At 42.6% G+C, this 19,901-nt stretch overlaps 1 protein-coding gene and 2 long non-coding RNA genes across 11 annotated transcripts in view; 2 read left to right on the top strand and 1 right to left on the bottom strand.

The window, feature by feature from the left end:
* LOC138945596 (uncharacterized) overlaps positions 1-19,901 on the top strand; it is a 290,703-nt gene that overhangs the window by 160,520 nt on the left and 110,282 nt on the right. The window lies entirely within an intron of this gene.
* The window catches only part of LOC138945585 (leukocyte elastase inhibitor-like), a 32,286-nt gene that overhangs the window by 8,857 nt on the left and 3,528 nt on the right, over positions 1-19,901 (top strand). For 2 of the 9 annotated variants that reach the window (XM_070317034.1, XM_070317027.1), the window contains exon 4: positions 4,211-6,288. The exons of 1 other annotated variant lie outside the window; for it this stretch is intronic. In XM_070317034.1, the coding sequence (XP_070173135.1) occupies positions 4,211-4,432 (222 nt within the window). In that variant the 3' untranslated portion in view covers positions 4,433-6,288. Of the gene's footprint in view, positions 1-1,460; positions 2,513-4,210; positions 6,289-6,310; positions 14,322-15,005; positions 17,323-19,901 lie in introns of those variants that run through there. 6 more of the 9 variants (XM_070317033.1, XM_070317035.1, XM_070317031.1 and 3 more) reach the window with 5 other exon arrangements.
* LOC138945594 (uncharacterized) lies at positions 1,572-13,885 on the bottom strand. Its single transcript, XR_011449044.1, has 3 exons — positions 13,766-13,885; positions 4,178-4,394; positions 1,572-1,706 (listed from the first exon to the last, which is right to left on the bottom strand). It is a non-coding gene; the product is annotated as an uncharacterized lncRNA (long non-coding RNA).

Below are 19,901 nucleotides of genomic sequence, written 5' to 3'. Positions count from 1 at the left end.
CCTCCATCTCGAATACCGGTAGTCGGTTTTTTAAATTTCGTGAGCACTTGTTTACACAACTCACACTGATTGTCACATTTCTCGGCAGTTTGATTTCATGACACACCCTCACACAGTCACACAGCAACCATGCCGAAGACGAAGCGACTTGCTTACAATGATGCAGAATACAAGTTGAAAGCGATCGAACTTGCTGAGGGAAAAGGAAATCGGAAAGCAACATTGGAGCTTGGGATTAATGAATCCATGGTTCGGAAATGGAGAAAACAAAGGCCGGAGCTTGGAGCCTGCAAAAAGACACGACGGGCTTTCCGTACATGTGCGGCGCGATGGCCTGACTTGAAGCACAACTGGCTTTTGTGAATGCTCGCGTGTGACTGTCAGTGTCATTTTCGATCTTTCGATTTTCTTTCTTCGACCGTTTGTTACTGGTATACTTTTTCAATTTTGGTGCACCCTATCGGCCCCCTGCGCCCAATGGGTGACTGGATTGCGCCTTGTAACCCGGAAAATACGGTAGTTCACGAAAAGTTCACAATTGCACTAAAAACATCAAGACTTTCTGAGAAATCACTCATTGAAACAGATACAGCATGCTCGCTTGCTCTCACACACACACACACACACACTCACACACACACACACACACACACACACACACACACACACACACACACACACACACACACACACACACACACACACACACACACACACACACACACACACACACACACACACACACACACACACACACACACACACACACACACAGAGGATCATGTTCACAAACATATATATATTGAGTTTAATGTTGCTCATTCATTTAAGTTCTTCTTAGGTTAGCTAGTTTGCTGAACGTAATGTCATTCACACGCTTCTGTCCTGCTTAAAATTTGGTTCAAGGGGCACATTTGTTAACGCTTTGCATGGCTTGCTGTTAGTTTGCCTATTCTAAATTTTCATTTATTTATTTATACTGTATTATCCCATTGCTGAGAGAGATTCTGGTCGCTTCCGCCCTGTGGTAAGCTAGTTGCAAGCAAGAGTCCTGCTAGCCAGGTGTGTGCGTGTTTAGGTGTAATTAGCCACCTGCACTTTTAGCAGATCACCAAGGTCTTGTACGTGCCACGACAGTGACATGAGGTTGGGACATGGATACAGTCTCTGAGTCGCCACATAACATTGACCTGTATCCGTCCTGGCTTGGAACCAAACCTTTGAGAGTGTGAACCAGGGATCACGAATCCAGTGCTCGACCAACTGAGCTACGTACCCCACCACCACCACCACTCACACAGCCCCCTCCTCTCCCCTCCCCCACTCTCCCCTCCCCCCTTCCCTCCTCCCCTTCCCTCCCCCCCCCCCTTCCCTCCTCCCCCCCTTCCCTCCTCCTTCCCCCTAACCATGCAGCGTGTAGATATTTATATAACTGGTCTAGATTCGTTTTTGTTGTTTAGACAGTGGTGGAGGTTAACGAAGAGGGCACAGAGGCTGTAGCAGCGACGGCAGTAAGAATCAACAGGAAACGTAGACATAGACATGGTGTGAGGTTTATCGCTGACTGTCCGTTTCTGTTCTTCCTCATTGACAAACGAGCAGAGGTGGTTCTTTTTGCTGGACAGTTGACAAAGGCTTGATTGGGTTGAGAATGATCTCGGTCTTCTGTGAAGACTATCCAAGAGGCGCTGACCTTTCCTTCGTCACTGAAAAATATGTGAAACGTCAGGAGTGTCACGTGAAGTGTTTGGCCAGTTCATCGACTTATTCCAGTTTCTACAAGGAATTGGTTTGGCTACTACATGTAGCATAGCTCTGGAACTGAATGTGCAACACAGGCATAACTGGATGTTATACTTATAGTCTTGCATATAAACATCTGCCTACCAGACACTCAAGTAACAATAAATGCACTTTGAAATCCACTTTGAAAATTACTTGTTAGATGACTGAATCTGGAGATTGGACAATTGAGTTGAATGTTGGAGATTAGACGATTGGTTCTGTCTCAATAATTTTCTGCGCCTGTTTCTTTTGTAATACTGGAACAAACAAACGCAAATTGAAAATTATTTGTTTTGATGTCAATTGATTGATTGATTATGGTTGTGTGTGTGTGTGTGTGTGAGTGAGTGTGTGCGTGTGAGTGTGTGTGTGTGTGTGTGTGTGTGTGTGTGTGTGTGAGTGTGTGTGTGTGTGTGTGTGTGTGTGTTTTAACTCATTTGCGCTCAAAAGAGATAGTCTGCACAGGAATGTAGACTTTTACAATACAATATTGCTATTCAATAATGAGCTAAACGCCAGCAGTGCAAGTTCAATGGTACCTGTGATGAAATGACAACCTTGGCGGGACATTCAGCCAAAAGTGTCCCTGATTTGCAGGTGGCCTGTCATGATTGTCCATTTTTGTCAAGATAATAAACAAAGAGACAATAGGTGTCTTTTGATGGGAGGTGTCCTCTTCCCAGATGGGCCGCACATTGCAGGTACCATTAATACAATCTTGAATATCGGCGTGAGAAGCCTTTGACTCTAAATTAAGTGAAGCGTCAAGGGGCAAAATGTAGCTCTTTCTTTTCTTTGGCCGGAGGATCTGCGGAGATATTGGTAATTTACCCTTTCAAGTCTGTCACTGAACTCCTACGTTGCGTTGATTACCTTGGCAATAGGTTCAGTAGCAAACTGTATCTGTGCCAGTTTGGTTTAACATGGGCAAAAGGTTGAGATATCGGTTACTTTGCCAGTAGGCTCAGTAGCTATTTAAACTGTATCTTTGCCAGTTTGGTTACATTAATTGGCAGTAGGTTGAGACATCGGTTACTTTGCTAGTAGGTTCAGTAGCAAACTGTATCTTTGCCAGATTGGTTACATTGGCAATAGGTTGAGATATCGGTTACTTTGCCAGTAGGTTCAGAAGCCACCTGTATCTGTGCCAGTTTGGTTACATTGGCAATAGGTTGAGACATAGGTTACTTTGCCAATAGGTTCAGAAGCCACCTGTATCTGTGCCAGTTTGGTTACATTGGCAGTGGGTGAGACAGCGGTTATTTTATGCCAGTAGGTTCAGTTGAGTAGCAAACTGTATCTGTGCCAGTTTGGTTACATTGGAAATAGGTTGAGACATCGGTTACTTTGCCAATAGGTTCAGAAGCCACCTGTATCTGTGCCAGTTTGGTTACATTGGCAGTAGGTTGAGACATCGGTTACTTTATGCCAGTAAGTTCAGTAGCAAACTGTATCTGTGCCAGTTTGATTACATTGGCAATAGGTTGAGAAGCCATTCGTATCTGTGCCATTGATTAGAGTTGACAGTAGGTTAAGTTACCATTTGCATCAGTGCCGTTGGCGATAGATTCAGTATCGATTTGTAGCTGTGCCATTCATTACATAGGCAATAGATTCAGTTCCCTTCTGCATCTGTGTCATTGGTTATACTGGCAATAGGTAAGCCGCTATCTATGATATTGATTACATTGGTTATGCATAGGTTCGGCCACTTGTATCTGTATCGTTCATTACATTGACAATGGGTTCAGTAGCCAGCTGTATCTGTGCCATTGATTACATTGGCACTATGTTCAGTACCAATCTGTACCTCATGTTCCTTGGCAATACTGGTCCTATTGCAGTCTGCATTTGTGCCATTTACTACATTGGTTATACCTTCAGTAGCCACTTGTACAACATGTACAGTATCTGTACCGTTTATTACATTGGCAAAAGGCTCTGTAGCCACTTGTATCTGTGCTTTTCATGATTACATTGGTGACTGGCTCGGTAGCCAGCTGTATTTATAACCAAGTGCAGTATGTTTCAAACCATATGCTTTGTAATGTGCCTCTCTTTAAAATTAAATGACTCATTGCTTGGTGTGTGGAAACAGGTTTGCACGGATTGATAGATGGATGGTTTATTCACTAAGGTCATAGCCCTATATGAAGGTTTGCACGGATTGATAGATGGATGGTTTATTCACTAAGGTCATAGCCCTATATGAAGGTTTGCACGGATTGATAGATGGATGGTTTATTCACTAAGGTCATAGCCCTATATGAAGATTTGCATGGCTTGGTGGACCGTGAAGGCTTATACTTCTGTAAACCATTTCCTTCTTTTCCGACACACTGAAATGTCATGCAAGACTGCTTTCAGATTGCATAAAGTTACCGTGCTCAACTCTACATGAACCGTGTGTATGTGTGTTGTGAAGGCGGTGGTGGAGGTCAACGAGGAAGGAACAGAGGCTGCAGCAGCGACTGGCGTTGTCATGATGATGAGGAGCATGCCCATCATTCGACCTTTCATCGCTGATCATCCTTTCCTCTTCTTTATCGTCGATAAGCGGGCGGATGTCATCTTGTTTTGTGGCCGCCTGACGCTGCCCCCTGCCGCCTCTGAGAGTGGACAAAGTCAGCAAAAGCAAGAACTGTAGTTCACTGAACTTGGAGGAACAATTGTCAACTTTCAAAATGCCGCACTTTTAGAAAAAAACAGTTCCCCAAAAAGCGGCCTGTGGCTGCCTGAATGGCGTGGTAAAAACGGTCATACACGTTAAAAAAAACCATGAGTGAATGTGGGAGTTTCAGCCCATGAACGAAGAAGAAGAAGAAGAAAAGTCTAAGATTTTTTTCATGTGTTATATTTTTTATTTACTTGTTGGACTGAAGAATAGAATACCTTCCTGCTGCTTTGGCCTTTGGTTTTTATTCAAGCAAAGAATTATGTTGTTTTTTTGTCTCACAACTTTACCGTAAGTTATGAGCGTGATATGTAAAATTGTACTTTGCTGTCATATATCATATGCACATGTGTAATTAGAGATGAAAAAGGAAAATGGTCAAACAGGAAAGTTGCGAGAACTTTGAACATCAGCCTTCGCAGCTCTCAAGTCACAAGATAGCATTTCCACGTGCATTCTTTGCTATGCTTTGAAGTTTGCGAGGGCCTGACTGAGAGCTTGGAATACCAATAGAGTCTATCGCCTTTTATTTCGGCTACCATTCAAGATTTGGCACTTTTTTATTTGTCATTTTTTGTTTGTAGATTTAGACATGTATATTCTGTATTTCAGGATTTTGAATTGTCACTAATGCTTTTTTTGTTGCAAATACATAAACATGCTTATGGTGGGAGAGTCTTAATTAGCAGAGCTCTGCTTCAGACTATGCATTGTACTCAACTGTTTTTGTTTTTAATCTGCAAGAAGCTTGTGAGGACACCCCCCGCGGGTTAGGGGTAGAATTTACCCGATGCTCCCCAGCATGTCGTAAGAGGCGACTAACGGATTCTGTTTCTTCTTTTACCCTTGTTAAGTGTTTCTTGTATAGAATATAGTCAATTTTTGTAAAGATTTTAGTCAAGCAGTATGTAAGAAATGTAAAGTCCTTTGTACTGGAAACTTGCATTCTCCCAGTAAGGTAATATATTGTACTACGTTGCAAGCCCCTGGAGCAAATTTTTGATTAACTACTAGTGCTTTTGTGAACAAGAAACACTTAACAAGTGGCTCTATCCCATCTCCCTCCCGCAGTGGGGCACTGCGGTTATGAAATTAAAGGCCCCTCCTGTTTTTGGAACCGCAGGAGCTTTCTAGTTTGCTGTTAGGTAGATTTTTGGTTCCTCTTTCCTGTCATGCTCTCTTTTTCTTCATGAATTCTTTTCTTTTTTCTGCCTTCTTGCTCATTCACCTGTATTTTTTCCAAAAATCTCTTCTCTTGCCGCTTGTCTCGCGATTCATGTATAGTTTAATCTGTTAGTGTTCTGATGTAAGTCCAGCAGTAGATAGGTTAAGCCTATTTTAACATACTGGAAACTGGTAATCTTCCAGTAGGTATTAATTTAGTTTTACTAAAGCCTGCTGGGACACAAGTAATGGGTTAGTGCATTTGTAAACAGGAATCGCTTGACAAGTGGCCCCCTTCATCCCCCCCTTCCTCGTCCTGATATGGCTCTGCGTAGTCGGCTGGACGTTAAGCAACAAATAAACAAACAAACAATCCCATCTCCCCCCTTTCCCCGTCGCGATATAACCTTGAATGGTTGAAAACGACGTTAAACACCAAATAAAGAAAGAAAGAAAAGCTTGTGAGGACAACAAACACTGGTAAATGTTACCGCTACATGTATATGTATGCGCTATCACAGATTTAAAATCACAAAGGAAATAGTGATAGATATGGAGGAAATATGATAGAACCTGTGTATGGAGAGCACAATTTTAGAATGTTAAAATCAGTAAGGATTCAGGATTTTTTTTTAGATATTAAGCAATTTTTGTACGCATATTTTTGTAATTCAATGTGTTGTGAAGGCGGTGGTGGAGGTCAACGAGGAAGGAACGGAGGCTGCAGCAGCGACTGGCGTTGTCATTAACTTATGCTGCTACATTGACGGTCCTCAATTCACCGCTGATCATCCTTTCCTCTTCTTTATCGTCGATAAGCGGGTGGATGTCATCTTGTTTTGTGGCCGCCTGACGCTACCCTCTGCCGCCTCTGAGAGTGGACAGGGTCAGAAAAAGCAAGAACCGTAGTTCTCTGAACTTGGAGGAACAATTGTCAACTTTTAAATTGCTGCACTTTAAGATAAAATAGTTCCCCTAAAAGCGGCGTGAGGCTGCCTGAATGGCGGGGTAAAAACGGTCATACACGTAAAAACCCACTTGTGCAAAAACATGAGTGAACGTGGGAGTTTCAGCCCATGAACGAAGAAGAAGAAGAAGAAAAGGTAGTGGCGGCGGGCGGGAGTCTAAGATTTTTTTTCAAATGTCATATTTTTTATTTACTTGTTGGACTGAAGAATAGGATACCTCCCTGCCTTTGGTTTTTGATATTCAAGCAAACAGTTAATTGGGTTTTTTCGTCTCACAACTTTACTGTGTGATATTTACTGTGTGATGTTATCTTATGCACATGTGTAATTAGAGATGAAAATAGAAATTGACCAAACAGGAAAGTTGCGAGAACTTTGAACTTCAGCCTTCGCAGATCTCGAGTAGCGAGATAGCTGTACCTCGTACATTCTTAATTGCTATGCTTTGAAGTTTGTGAGGGGTTCTGAGAGCTTGGAATACCAATAGGGTCTATCGCCTTTTATTTCGGCTTTCATTCAAGATGTGGCACTTTTTCATTTGTCTTTTTTATTTATATTCTGTATTTCAGGATTTTGAATTGTCACTAATGCTTTTTTTGTTGCAAATACATTAACATGCTTATATGGAGGGAGAGTCAAAGCAGAGCTCTGCTCCAGACTATGCGTCGTACTCTGCAACCGTTTTTGTTTTTAGTCGTCAGGAAAGAAGCTTATGCGGGCAATGAACACTCGTAAATGATCACAGCTACATGTATAAAAAGGAAAATGTCCATGTTTGTGTAAAATGAAAAGGGACTTTACAGTTTTCTTATCTAATCTGTCTTATATTATATTTATGCACTATCACAGATTTAGAATCATCAAAGAAATAGTGGTAGCTATGGAGGAAATGAGGGGGGTTGCTGCATGCATATGCCCATCATTCAACCTTTCAACGCTGATCATCCTTTCCTAGTAGTTATCGTCGATAAGCGGGCGGATGTCATCTTGTTTTGTGACTGCCTGCCCCTGCCCTTAGTACCACCTGAGCCTCAGTCAGCAAATAGGAGAACTCTAGTTTCTTGGACTTTGATAACAGTTTAATTACTGGTTTAATTAATTGTGCTAGATTTGGAGGAAATGATAGAACAAGTATATGGGGAGCAATTTTTATACAGTGTTAAAATCAGTAAGGATTCAGGAATTCATTTTAGATAAAAAGCTAATTTTGTTCAGATATATTTGTAATTTGTATTGTGAAGGCGGTGGTGGAGGTGAACGAGGAAGGAACAGAGGCTGCAGCAGCAACTGCCGTTGTCATGACGAGATGTAGCATGCCCATCATTCGACCTTTCATCGCTGATCATCCTTTCCTCTTCTTTATCGTCGATAAGCGGGCAGATGTCATCTTGTTTTGTGGCCGGCTGATGCTGCCCCCAACCGCATAAGAGTCAGACTCAGCAAACGGAAGAACTGTAGTTGCTTGGACTTGGAGAACTGTTTAATTAAGTGCTAATTTGGTGTCATTTTACTTTTACTGCTTGAACCGTTTGTTCACTGCATGAGCTTTCAGAAATCTACATGTAGTTTAGATAGACACTGATTTGGTACTGATTTTGTTGTCTTGTTACTACTACATATGTACTGATTATACCCATATAGTTCACTGAGCTTTTAGAGACCTGTTTGGTGATACATGTAACATGCAGTTACATGTAATAGATGGTGGCTGATTAATGGTTCTGATTTATTGTCATTTTACTCCACTGTTTGATTGTAACTGCAATTGTTCATTGAGCATCAAAAACCTGGTTGGGAAATTGACATGCAGTTCAAACAGGTGCTGTTGGTTCCATGCTGATTTCATTGTCACTTACTCAGATTGGAACCCGCAGTGGGGCACTGCGGTTATGAAATTAAAGGCCCCTCCTGTTTTTGGAACCGCAGGAGCTTTCTAGTTTGCTGTTAGGTAGATTTTTGGTTCCTCTTTCCTGTCATGCTCTCCTTTTCTTCATGAATTCTTTTCTTTTTTCTGCCTTCTTGCTCATTCACCTGTATTTTTTCAAAAAATCACTTCTCTTGCCGCTTGTCTCGCGATTCATGTATAGTTTAATCTGTTAGTGTTCTGATGTAAGTCCAGCAGTAGATAGGTTAAGCCTATTTTAACATACTGGAAACTGGTAATCTTCCAGTAGGTATTAATTTAGTTTTACTAAAGCCTGCTGGGACACAAGTAATGGGTTAGTGCATTTGTAAACAGGAATCGCTTGACAAGTGGCCCCCTTCATCCCCCCCTTCCTCGTCCTGATATGGCTCTGCGTAGTCGGCTGGACGTTAAGCAACAAATAAACAAACAAACAAACAAACTCAGATTGGAACCGTTGAATTAGTTGTGGTTTGCCAAGAGATTTGATAACTAGTGCATGCAGTACTGCCAGATTTTGAAACTGTGTTTTTCTGTTTATTTTAATGATGCCTTATTTTGTCTGTAGTGTGCCTTTTGACGAACAGTATTGACATCTGTCTCATCATGAAATTTGGCATAACGCGAACAGTAAGCCAATGACGGCACTGACACTCAAAAAATCATTCTGAGAAAACAGAGTCAAAAGTTTTCAAAAAGGTGTTAGATATTAATAAAATACTTTAAAAATAATAATTTTATTGCAAGAAAGTGGTTTACAATGACAAAATTACATCGCACAGTGATTCTATGGAGTTCAAAGCAGTCCTATAAATGCCGAGAACCCAAAACAAGTTTTTGGACCAAAACTCCATGCCATCTTTGACCTTAAGACGTTCCTTAATTGTGCCCGAAGTCGTCTTTGCAAAGACTTTGTAAAGTCTTTTTACCGAAAACTCAGCGCTAAAGCTTCGTGCGGCAAGCTTCACGAAGTGTACTTTGCGTAGTCGGCCTTCGCAGCTCTCGCAAGATAGCTGTACCACATTCTTAAATGCTAATTGCTTTGAAGTTTGCGAGAGCTTCCGAGAGCTTGGAATACCAATAGGGTCTATTGCCTTTTATCTGTGCTTTCATTAAAGATGTGGTGCTTTTTTATTTGTAATTTGTTTGAGTCACTTGAGAAAAAGTGACTCTATGTAATCGGTCAGTGTTAGTCTGTCCGGCCGGCCATCCGGCCGGCCGGCCGGCCGTCCGTAGACACCACCTTAACGTTGGACTTTTCTCGGAAACTATCAAAGCGATCGGGCTCATATTTTGTTTAGTCGTGACCTCCAATGACCTCTACACTTTAACGATGGTTTCGTTGACCTTTTTCAAGGTCACAGGTCAGCGTCAAAGGAAAAATTAGACATTTTATATCTTTTCTCGGAAACTATCAAAGCGATCGGGCTCATATTTTGTTTAGTCGTGACCTCCAATGACCTCTACACTTTAACGATGGTTTCGTTGACCTTTGACCTTTTTCAAGGTCACAGGTCAGCGTCAAAGGAAAAATTAGACATTTTATATCTTTGACAAAGTTCATCGGATGTGATTGAAACTTTGTAGGATTATTCTTTACATCAAAGTATTTACATCTGTAGCCTTTTACGAACGTTATCAGAAAAACAAGGGAGATAACTAGCCTTTTCTGTTCGGCAACACACAACTTAACGTTGGGCTTTTCTCGGAAACTATAAAAGTGACCGGGCTCAAATTTTATGTGAACGTGACTCATTGTGTTGTGAATAGCAATTTCTTCCTGTCCATCTGATGCCTCATATAATATTCAGAACTGCGAAAGTGACTCGATCGAGCGTTTGCTCTTCTTGTTTGGTTTTGGGCTTGTAGATGTATACATTTATACAGTAAAACCTGTCAAATAAGGACACCCTTGGGACCAGACAAAAGTGTCCTTATTCTGCAGGTGTCCTTATTAGACAGGTGCAAGTAAACGCGACAAAGTCAAGTTGAGAGAGCGAGAGAGAGAGTACTGCACATGTACATGTACATTTATAAGAAAAACAGAAGCTGTTTAGATTAAATAGAGAAACATTTAATATTGACTGTTGTAAAACAAGTTTAAAAGCTTTTTATCATATCAACTGTATAAATTTAAATTGTTAAAAAGTTACTGGATCTCATTCATACAAGACATTCACATTCACTTCATTCTGCACTCATCAGCTTTTGAAAGAATTTGTCCAGCGTTGTCTGAGTGGACCATTGATGGCAATGTGATTCGCACGTTTGGTTGAAAACCACTCGAACACGGCGTCATTTAGCTCTTCGTATTCGGTTGTCTTCTTCGAAACCCATTTCTGGTCAGCACGTCCGTCTCCCGATTCCCACAACTTCATTATTTTTTCCCGATCGACGCTGATTTTCGAAATCTGCGTTCTCCCACACCCAAGCTCTTGTGCAATCGTTCGGCAGGATTTCCCACTTTCCAGTTGTTTGACAACATTTATCCTTTGTTCTAAAGTCAGCGCATTTCTTCCTTTTCTTGAATTTGAATTTCTTGCTGCCATCTTGTTAAACACGAATCACTCTTTCGAAGAGAAGATACATTCACTCATACACTTTCACTTCCGTTCCGCCGAACACGTTCCACGCGTTGTATTGGCTGCCTTGGAACTCTAGCAGCCAATCAAATGCGTCGACTTAAAACACTCACCAAGAAAAGACTCTATCGGTATTCCAAGCTCTCGTAATCTCTCGCAAACTTCAGAGCATAGCAAAGCATGCGGTACAGCGATCTCGTGCGAGCTGCACAAGCCAAGGTTCGAAGTTCTCGCGATGTTCAAAGCATAACAAATAGCATGTCTCGCGAGAGCTGCTCAGATACCGAAAAGGTATATATAATATCAACTGATCGATTTATCGTCTTCTTCGTCGATCGAACTTCCCAGCTTGCTGTGGATGTCCGTATTTAGCAGGTATATGACTTATTATGGACCCAAAATACGTGTCCGCGTCCGTAATGCCGAGGTGGCCGTAACGTACAGGTGTTTTACAGTGTAAAGCAGTCCGTGCCGAGACTGACTGTCCGTATTCTGCGAGTGTCCGCTAAGTCCAGTGACCGTATTTGACAGTTTTCACTGTACTGGCAAAGAGTCATCGTTCCCAGAACCATCATTGGCCGAAGCCGGAAAAGATTGTCCCCCAGTACCGGAACACCGTGCAGCCATGCTGTGCGGAACCGGTAAAGAAATAACGCTACCACAACCCGAAACCGCGAAGCAGAACCGGAGGTAGCCGGCAATGTGCCAAATGCAGAAGGTGGTGGAGCTGCAAGATGAGAAGCAGTCGTCACCCCTTCCGTAAATAACTAGAAGCAACCTCAGTGGCCAGAACCAATGGCCAAGGAAATCTCTTCTCAACTCAGAGAACTGAAAATCTTCAGCTGATGTCGGTCCCGCAGTGGGGCACTGCGGTTATGAAATTAAAGGCCCCTCCTGTTTTTGGAACCGCAGGAGCTTTCTAGTTTGCTGTTAGGTAGATTTTTGGTTCCTCTTTCCTGTCATGCTCTCTTTTTCTTCATGAATTCTTTTCTTTTTTCTGCCTTCTTGCTCATTCACCTGTATTTTTTCCAAAAATCTCTTCTCTTGCCGCTTGTCTCGCGATTCATGTATAGTTTAATCTGTTAGTGTTCTGATGTAAGTCCAGCAGTAGATAGGTTAAGCCTATTTTAACATACTGGAAACTGGTAATCTTCCAGTAGGTATTAATTTAGTTTTACTAAAGCCTGCTGGGACACAAGTAATGGGTTAGTGCATTTGTAAACAGGAATCGCTTGACAAGTGGCCCCCTTCATCCCCCCCTTCCTCGTCCTGATATGGCTCTGCGTAGTCGGCTGGACGTTAAGCAACAAACAAATAAACAAACAAACAAACAAGCTGATGTCGGTGCTGGCCGGAAGTCACCCACCGCTGATGGCGGGGGTAAGACAAGTCCAGCCTATGAAACAACGCCGTCAGGAAAATATTGTAAGCGACCTGTGCTGCAATAGCTAAGGTTGGCTTCAGCTTTGACGGTAATTGGAACTCAACGTCGTCATCATTGAATGAGAGATGATCGTCGAGCTCCGACTCCGCTTCCGTATGAGTCGAAAAGTCCGCGTGACTCGCCGAGTCTTGGACATGATCAACCGGAAGCGAGGCTGACTGCAAACCGGAAGTATAGAACTTCGGTGCAGTGCCTGCATGGAGCCAAACTTCCTGCCCAGGCGGAAGTGGTGACGCAAGTACACCGACGGGGGAAGTCATAGACAGCCCGTGTGCACCTTGGTCTCCAGATCAATGTAACATCGATTGCATTCCCGCGTCAACATCCCGTGAGCTCCGCTTCGTGTGAGTCGTATGCCCCGGGTATGTCGAACTTTCACTCCCTGACCTATGAGGCGGGGGAGCTACTAGTTGCGGTCTATGCGGAACGCTTTCGCCAAAGAGCCTGGCTACCGGCGAACCCATGTAACATCGATTGCATTCCCGCGTCAACACCCCATGAGCTCCGCTTCGTGTGAGTCGTTTGCCCCAGGTATGTCGAACTTTCACTCCCTGACCTATGAGGCGGGGGAGCTACTAGTTGCGGTCTATGCGGAACGCTTTCGCCAAAGAGCCTGGCTACCGGCGAACCCAACGTACCTGAGGAGAGTGCCTGCTGTGCAGAAGCAACAGTGTCCCGAGGGACCATCTCTCCGAAGCTGGCGTGCGCCAGTTCTTCCGCCCGCAAGTCCGCTGACGTGACTGTGGCCGAAGGAGGAAACTGGATGCGGGAAAGTGAAGAAACATCGCCAACACCCTTAGGCAGTGAACGCAACTCATCTCGCGTAGCCTGTAAGTCGGCGGCAAGCTGCTGCTGTTGAGAAAACATGGTATTCATTTGCGAGGAGAAAGAAGAGAAAAGGGAAGAGAAATCTTGCTTATCACTCTTCTTAGGCTTAGCTGAACGAGCCCTACTCCTGCTTTTAGATTCTTTTAGAACGGGCATGGTAGGGCTTGCTGGGTCAAAAATATCAACCGAAAGCGAAGCATTAGACACCGGTTTTACAAGCGTAACCGTTGTCCCTTAGGGTTTATCTTTTATCTGACTGCTAGCAGGGGAAGAATCAGCAACTAACTGTCGAGTATTAGGCTTTTTCTTCTCTTTGTCCGCCATGTTGGAAACAACTCACAGAGAGTAGAACAACAACAACAAAGTTGACGGACACAAGGCAAAAATTCAAGTAAAACAAACAAAGAACGATCTCACCAATACAGCCGTAGAAGCAGAGACCGTGAAGAAGAACCGGGGTGAAGATAAACTGCCAACCAGGCAGCAGGCTGAAAGCCAAAATGCGTAGCTCGAGAGAACAACGTCCTAGCGCTAGGACCGCTGAGGAAAGAGTGAGGTATTTCCAACATGGCGGCGGCGGTCTCGCGTCATCAGTCACGTGACGGTATGGCCTTGACCTGTGACCCAGCTTGCGGGTTCTGGGCTGTTCTTTTTTAGGGTTACTTCCCCTTAAGGGGTGAAGCGTAGTTCAGCGTCTCGGCACTTAAACCAGAGGTTAATGCTATATGTGAGTCGGGATAAGATATGTAATTTAATGGAAACTTGCATTCTCCCAGTAAGGTAATATATTGTACTACGTTGCAACCCCCTGGAGCAAATTTTTGATTAGTGCTTTTGTGAACAAGAAACAATTGACAAGTGGCTCTATCCCATCTCCCCCCTTTCCCCGTCGCGATATAACCTTCGTGGTTGAAAACGACGTTAAACACCAAATAAAGAAAGAAACGATGACTCAGGGGTAAAAAAATAAAAACGAAATCTGGTGTGTGGTTTACGCAAGCTAAATGTAGCCATTCAAACGAAATGTGTCATTTAATGCTATTAAATGCTGTTGCAGAGACCTATATTTAGGTCTAATATAGGTCTATGGCTGTTGTAAGTGTGTTTCTTAAGGTTAGAACTGCTTTTTTTGTGAGAAGATTTAAATCATTCTGTAAACCATTTGAGGCAGACTTTGGCCTTTAAGCGCTATTATCACAGAATCACAAAACAAATAGTGGTAGCTATGGAGGAAATGATAGAACCAGTATATAGGGAGCAATGTTTATACAGTGTTAAAATCAGTAAGGACTCAGGAAAACTCAGTTGGTAGAGCACTGGACTTGTGATCGAAAGGTCGCAGGTTCGAATTCGGGCCGGGACGGACACGGGTCAACTTTATGTGCAGACCCAGAGACGGAAGCCATGTCCCACCCCCGTGTCATCACAATGGCACGTAAAAGACCTTGGTCATTCTGCCATAAGTGCAGGTGGCTGAATACACCTAAACACGCAGACACCTGGGTAGCGCGACTCCGTTGCTGCTAGCTTTCCACTGGGAGGAAGCGACCCGAATTTCCCAGCGATGGGACAATAAAGTAATGGAAATGAAATGAAATGAAACATTTTAGATATTAAGCAATTTTGTACAGATATTTTTGTAATTTGTGTTGTGAAGGCGGTGGTGGAGGTCAATGAAGAAGGAACGGAGGCTGCAGCAGCGACTGGCATTGTCATAGAGTTAATGTGCTGCGTCATCGGTCCTCAATTCACCGCTGACCATCCTTTCCTCTTCTTTATCGTCGATAAGCGGGCGGATGTCATCTTGTTTTGTGGCCGGCTGACATTGCCCCCTACCGCCTGAGAGTCAGACTCAGCACCAGGAAAAACTGACTGCATTTAGTTGCTTGGAGTTTGAGCACTTTTTAATTACTGGTTGAATTCAGTGTAATAATTTGGTGTCATTTAACGTCCCCAACTGCCTGAGAGTCAGACTCAGCAAAAGGAAGAACTGCATGTATATAGTTGCTTGGACTTGGAGAACTTTAATAAATTGTTTCATTAGATTTGTCTGTCTTCTTTTTTTCTGTGTTTTGTGCCTGAGGAAGACCCTAGTGGTCAAAACGTCGTGATTTGTTATTCGTTTAGTCTTCGTCAAACACGTGAGTACAGTATTTTTTGGTCTTTTTAAAACTTAATTCAATTTTAGTATTGTGACCTATAGAGCGATGTTCTACCTGTATGGCTAAAAACATCTTTACAGGTTGACATTGACAATGATTTCTTTAAATCGACATAATGACCTAGCTGAAGTTTGCATCCAAAAGAAGATGTGAAATGGATAGAAAATGAACATTGATTTTGCTAAACTGTGACAGGTGTGTCGATCACCCTTCCTTTCTTGTTTCATGGACCTTGATTGTTTTGTGATTGTTAATTAATCATATTACCTGTTGATACCACAGATTTATACATATCTTTTGTATGTTGTGTACATCAAAAATAGTTTTATATGTTTTTCACGAGGTTCACACATGTAATTCTGCCCCCAAATTTGACATCCAAATTTTGCCATTTACGATTGTTTTGTCTTTACCACGGCTCCTGTTGCTTTATATATATATATATATACACATTTGTGATGTGTTACAAGTTTCTTCTTATTTGCAATTTTTGTATCACAGTGTACCATTTAAGTGTGGGAATGGGATTGAAATACAGATTAAGGGTGGAATGTTTTGTTTTGGTTTTTGGTTTACTTATTGTCCTTAGGGAGCTTAATTTAATCCCTGGGGAGTAGTGTTCAGTACACGTATCAGCTTCAATCTGAACAGGTTAGAGGGTTTTACTGACTGAACACAGAATACATGTTCTAATTACAAAACCTTGAAATGTCTGAGGTTTGATTTCTAAATGTTCCTTTAAGGAAGGGGTTGTGTAGGGGAGAGGGTCGAGATAAGAACAATCCAGTTTGTTCTTGTTTGTAGTTTACAGTCATGTTCCCAAGTTAATCAATGCAAAACAGCGTTTCATATTATTATCTTTAGTTAGTGGGTAACCAAGGGTATGAAACACTCGAATTATTAGCGAGTCAAGCAAGAATGAGGTTATATAGGCAAATTATATAGCCCTATAAAAACTATGTAAACGCTAAGGGGACCCGGTAGAGCACTGGATCTGTGATCGAAAGGTCGCAGGTTCGAATTTGGGCCGGTACGTGTCACGGATTAAAAACTCTGCTGAACAATCCCTCTCAATGCGGTCAATGCGCATGCGCCAATCTTGGATTTAAAAAATGCGACCTTTTGCCCGAACGAACGAACCATGGGTTAGGGTTAGGGTTGGGTTAGGGTAAGGGTTAGGGTTAGGTTGTTCCCGACCTGATTAATCTCCCCATGTTAGCGCATGCGCATTGCCATTGACCGCATTGAGAGGGATTGTTCAGGCAGAGTTTTCAGTTCGTGACAACGGGACGGACACGGGTCAACTTTATGTGCAGACCCAGAGACGGAAGCCATGTCCCAACCCCGTGTCACCACAATGGTAATTCTGCCATAAGTGCAGACACCTGGGTAGCGCGACTCCGTTGCTGCTAGCTTTCCACTGGGAGGAAGTGACCCAAATTTCCCAGCGTTGGTACAATAAAGTAATGAAAATGAACAATGAAATGAAGGTTAGCAAGAGCATACCAGGTGACAGACATACCAGAAATGTAGAGCTACTATACAAATAGCTCATGTTCAAGGCAGGGAGACAACTCCGTCAATGCAGAGCAGCTGCCGTAAAAGGGAGAATACTGCGCCACCCTGTCACTTGTTACGTTGCTAGCATGTGAAACAAGTTGTATAAACTCTTCTACATAATTATTTACATGTTTTGGTTGATGTAAGGATTGCAAATTGCTTATGTGTACACCGAAGTTTGTATGTATACAGTTAAGCAGTGTGATATCTAAATTACAATTTTTTTATGCTTAATAAAAACCATTTGAAATCCTTTTGTTTTCTGTGGTTTGTCAGATGGTGTGTGTGATTAAGTGCATGATTCTTTCTATAACACCCCCATGTAGACACACACACACTCCCGCAGTGGGGCACTGCGGTTATGAAATTAAAGGCCCCTCCTGTTTTTGGAACCGCAGGAGCTTTCTAGTTTGCTGTTAGGTAGATTTTTGGTTCCTCTTTCCTGTCATGCTCTCTTTTTCTTCATGAATTCTTTTCTTTTTTCTGCCTTCTTGCTCATTCACCTGTATTTTTTCCAAAAATCTCTTCTCTTGCCGCTTGTCTCGCGATTCATGTATAGTTTAATCTGTTAGTGTTCTGATGTAAGTCCAGCAGTAGATAGGTTAAGCCTATTTTAACATACTGGAAACTGGTAATCTTCCAGTAGGTATTAATTTAGTTTTACTAAAGCCTGCTGGGACACAAGTAATGGGTTAGTGCATTTGTAAACAGGAATCGCCTGACAAGTGGCCCCCTTCATCCCCCCCTTCCTCGTCCTGATATGGCTCTGCGTAGTCGGCTGGACGTTAAGCAACAAATAAACAAACAAACCGCAGGAGCTTTCTAGTTTGCTGTTAGGTAGATTTTTGGTTCCTCTTTCCTGTTATGCTCTCTTTTTCTTCATGAATTCTTTTCTTTTTTCTGCCTTCTTGCTCATTCACCTGTATTTTTTCCAAAAATCTCTTCTCTTGCCGCTTGTCTCGCGATTCATGTATAGTTTAATCTGTTAGTGTTCTGATGTAAGCCCAGCAGTAGATAGGTTAAGCCTATTTTAACATACTGGAAACTGGTAATCTTCCAGTAGGTATTAATTTAGTTTTACTAAAGCCTGCTGGGACACAAGAAATGGGTTAGTGCATTTGTAAACAGGAATCGCTTGACAAGTGGCCCCCTTCATCCCCCCTTCCTCGTCCTGATATGGCTCTGCGTAGTCGGCTGGACGTTAAGCAACAAATAAACAAACAAACAAACAAACGTAGACACACAGACAGACAGACACGTACACACACACACACACACACACACTCACATACTTGTGCAAACCATCAGTTCATACAGCATCATTTCAGGTCCTTCTAATCCTTGAACAAATCAAACTGCCACTTGAAACATACAATCTGTATTACCACATATAATCAGTCATATAAACCAACACATATATGTCCAGGCTTTTGCATGAGTAATGATAAGAGCATCCCTCAACTTCAACACATTCCTGCAATAAACTGTGTGACAGCTTTACCTGTGCAGTCGATCAGTGGTGATTTTTTGCTCAATAGAAAACGTTTGGGAATAACTCTGTTGGGTTTGTATTTGTTGTGAAAGAGTGAATAGCCTTGCTTTTTCCCAGACGAATAAATTCACACGTGCTCCTGTCCACGTGTTTCCGACACACCCCTCGCTAGTGATTGGCCCCTCCAATGTTTGTCCTAGTAAAAGCAAAAGTATTCACGCTTTTACAACCTATAAAAACCTGAGTTATATTCGCAATTTGTCTAATTGATTTTGCAGATTAACATCAATCAATCAATCAATGAGTCTTATATCGCACATATTCCGTGGGTACAGTTCTAGGCGCTCTGCAGTGATGCCGTGTGAGATGAAATTTTATACGGCCAGTAGATTGCAGCCATTTCGGCCTATTATTCCAAGTCACACGGGTATAGGTAAACAATTATTAACTGTGCCTAAGCAATTTTGCCAGGAAAGACCCTTTTGTCAATCGTGGGATCTTTAACGTGCACACCCAATGTAGTGTACACGGGGGGAGGTTCGGACACTGAAGAGAGTCTGCACACAAAGTTGACTCTGTGAAATAAATTTCCGCCGAACCTGGGATCGAACTCACGCTGACAGCGGCCAACTGAATACAAATCCAGCACGCTACCAACTGAGCTATATCCCTGCCCATAGGTGTCGGTAGCAAAATTAAGTTTGAAAAAAACACCACAACACAGATTGCAGCAATTAGGCTGTTCATTATTGGTGTGTATATGAAAGGACGCTGATTATATCGCATGTACAAGTCTGGAACAAATGTTATGATCCGTTGCGAAGATGACCAACAGTGGTTCCTGCAACGTAAAAGATCCAGATCCAGATGATTGAGAGCATGGTACAGTGGAACCAACCTTTTAAGACCTAAACAAATCTAAGAAAATCAGGTCTTAAAAAGGAGGGAGTCTTAAAATGGGGGTAAGTTTACAGAGGTTATGAAGAGAAAAGCTGAGAAAACGGGGTTTTAAACAGGAGGGAGTCTTAAATTGGGGGGTCTTCTTCTTCTTCTTCTGCGTTCGCGGGCTGAAACTCCCACGTACACTCGTGTTTTTTGCACGAGTGGAATTGTACGTGTATGACCGTTTTTTACCCCGCCATTAAGGCAACCATACGCCGTTTTCGGAGGAAGCATGCTGGGTATTTTTGTGTTTCTATAACCCACCGAACTCTGACATGGATTACAGGATCTTTTTCGTGCGCACTTGGTCTTGTGCTTGCGTGTACACACGGGGGTGTTCGGACACCGAGGAGAGTCTGCACACAAAGTTGACTCTGAGAAATAAATCTCTCGCTGA

Source organism: Littorina saxatilis, linkage group LG13 (genome assembly GCF_037325665.1).
Source record: "Littorina saxatilis isolate snail1 linkage group LG13, US_GU_Lsax_2.0, whole genome shotgun sequence".
In the NCBI taxonomy this organism is placed as follows: Eukaryota; Metazoa; Mollusca; class Gastropoda; order Littorinimorpha; family Littorinidae; genus Littorina; species Littorina saxatilis.
This window is presented reverse-complemented; position numbering and strand designations above follow the sequence as displayed.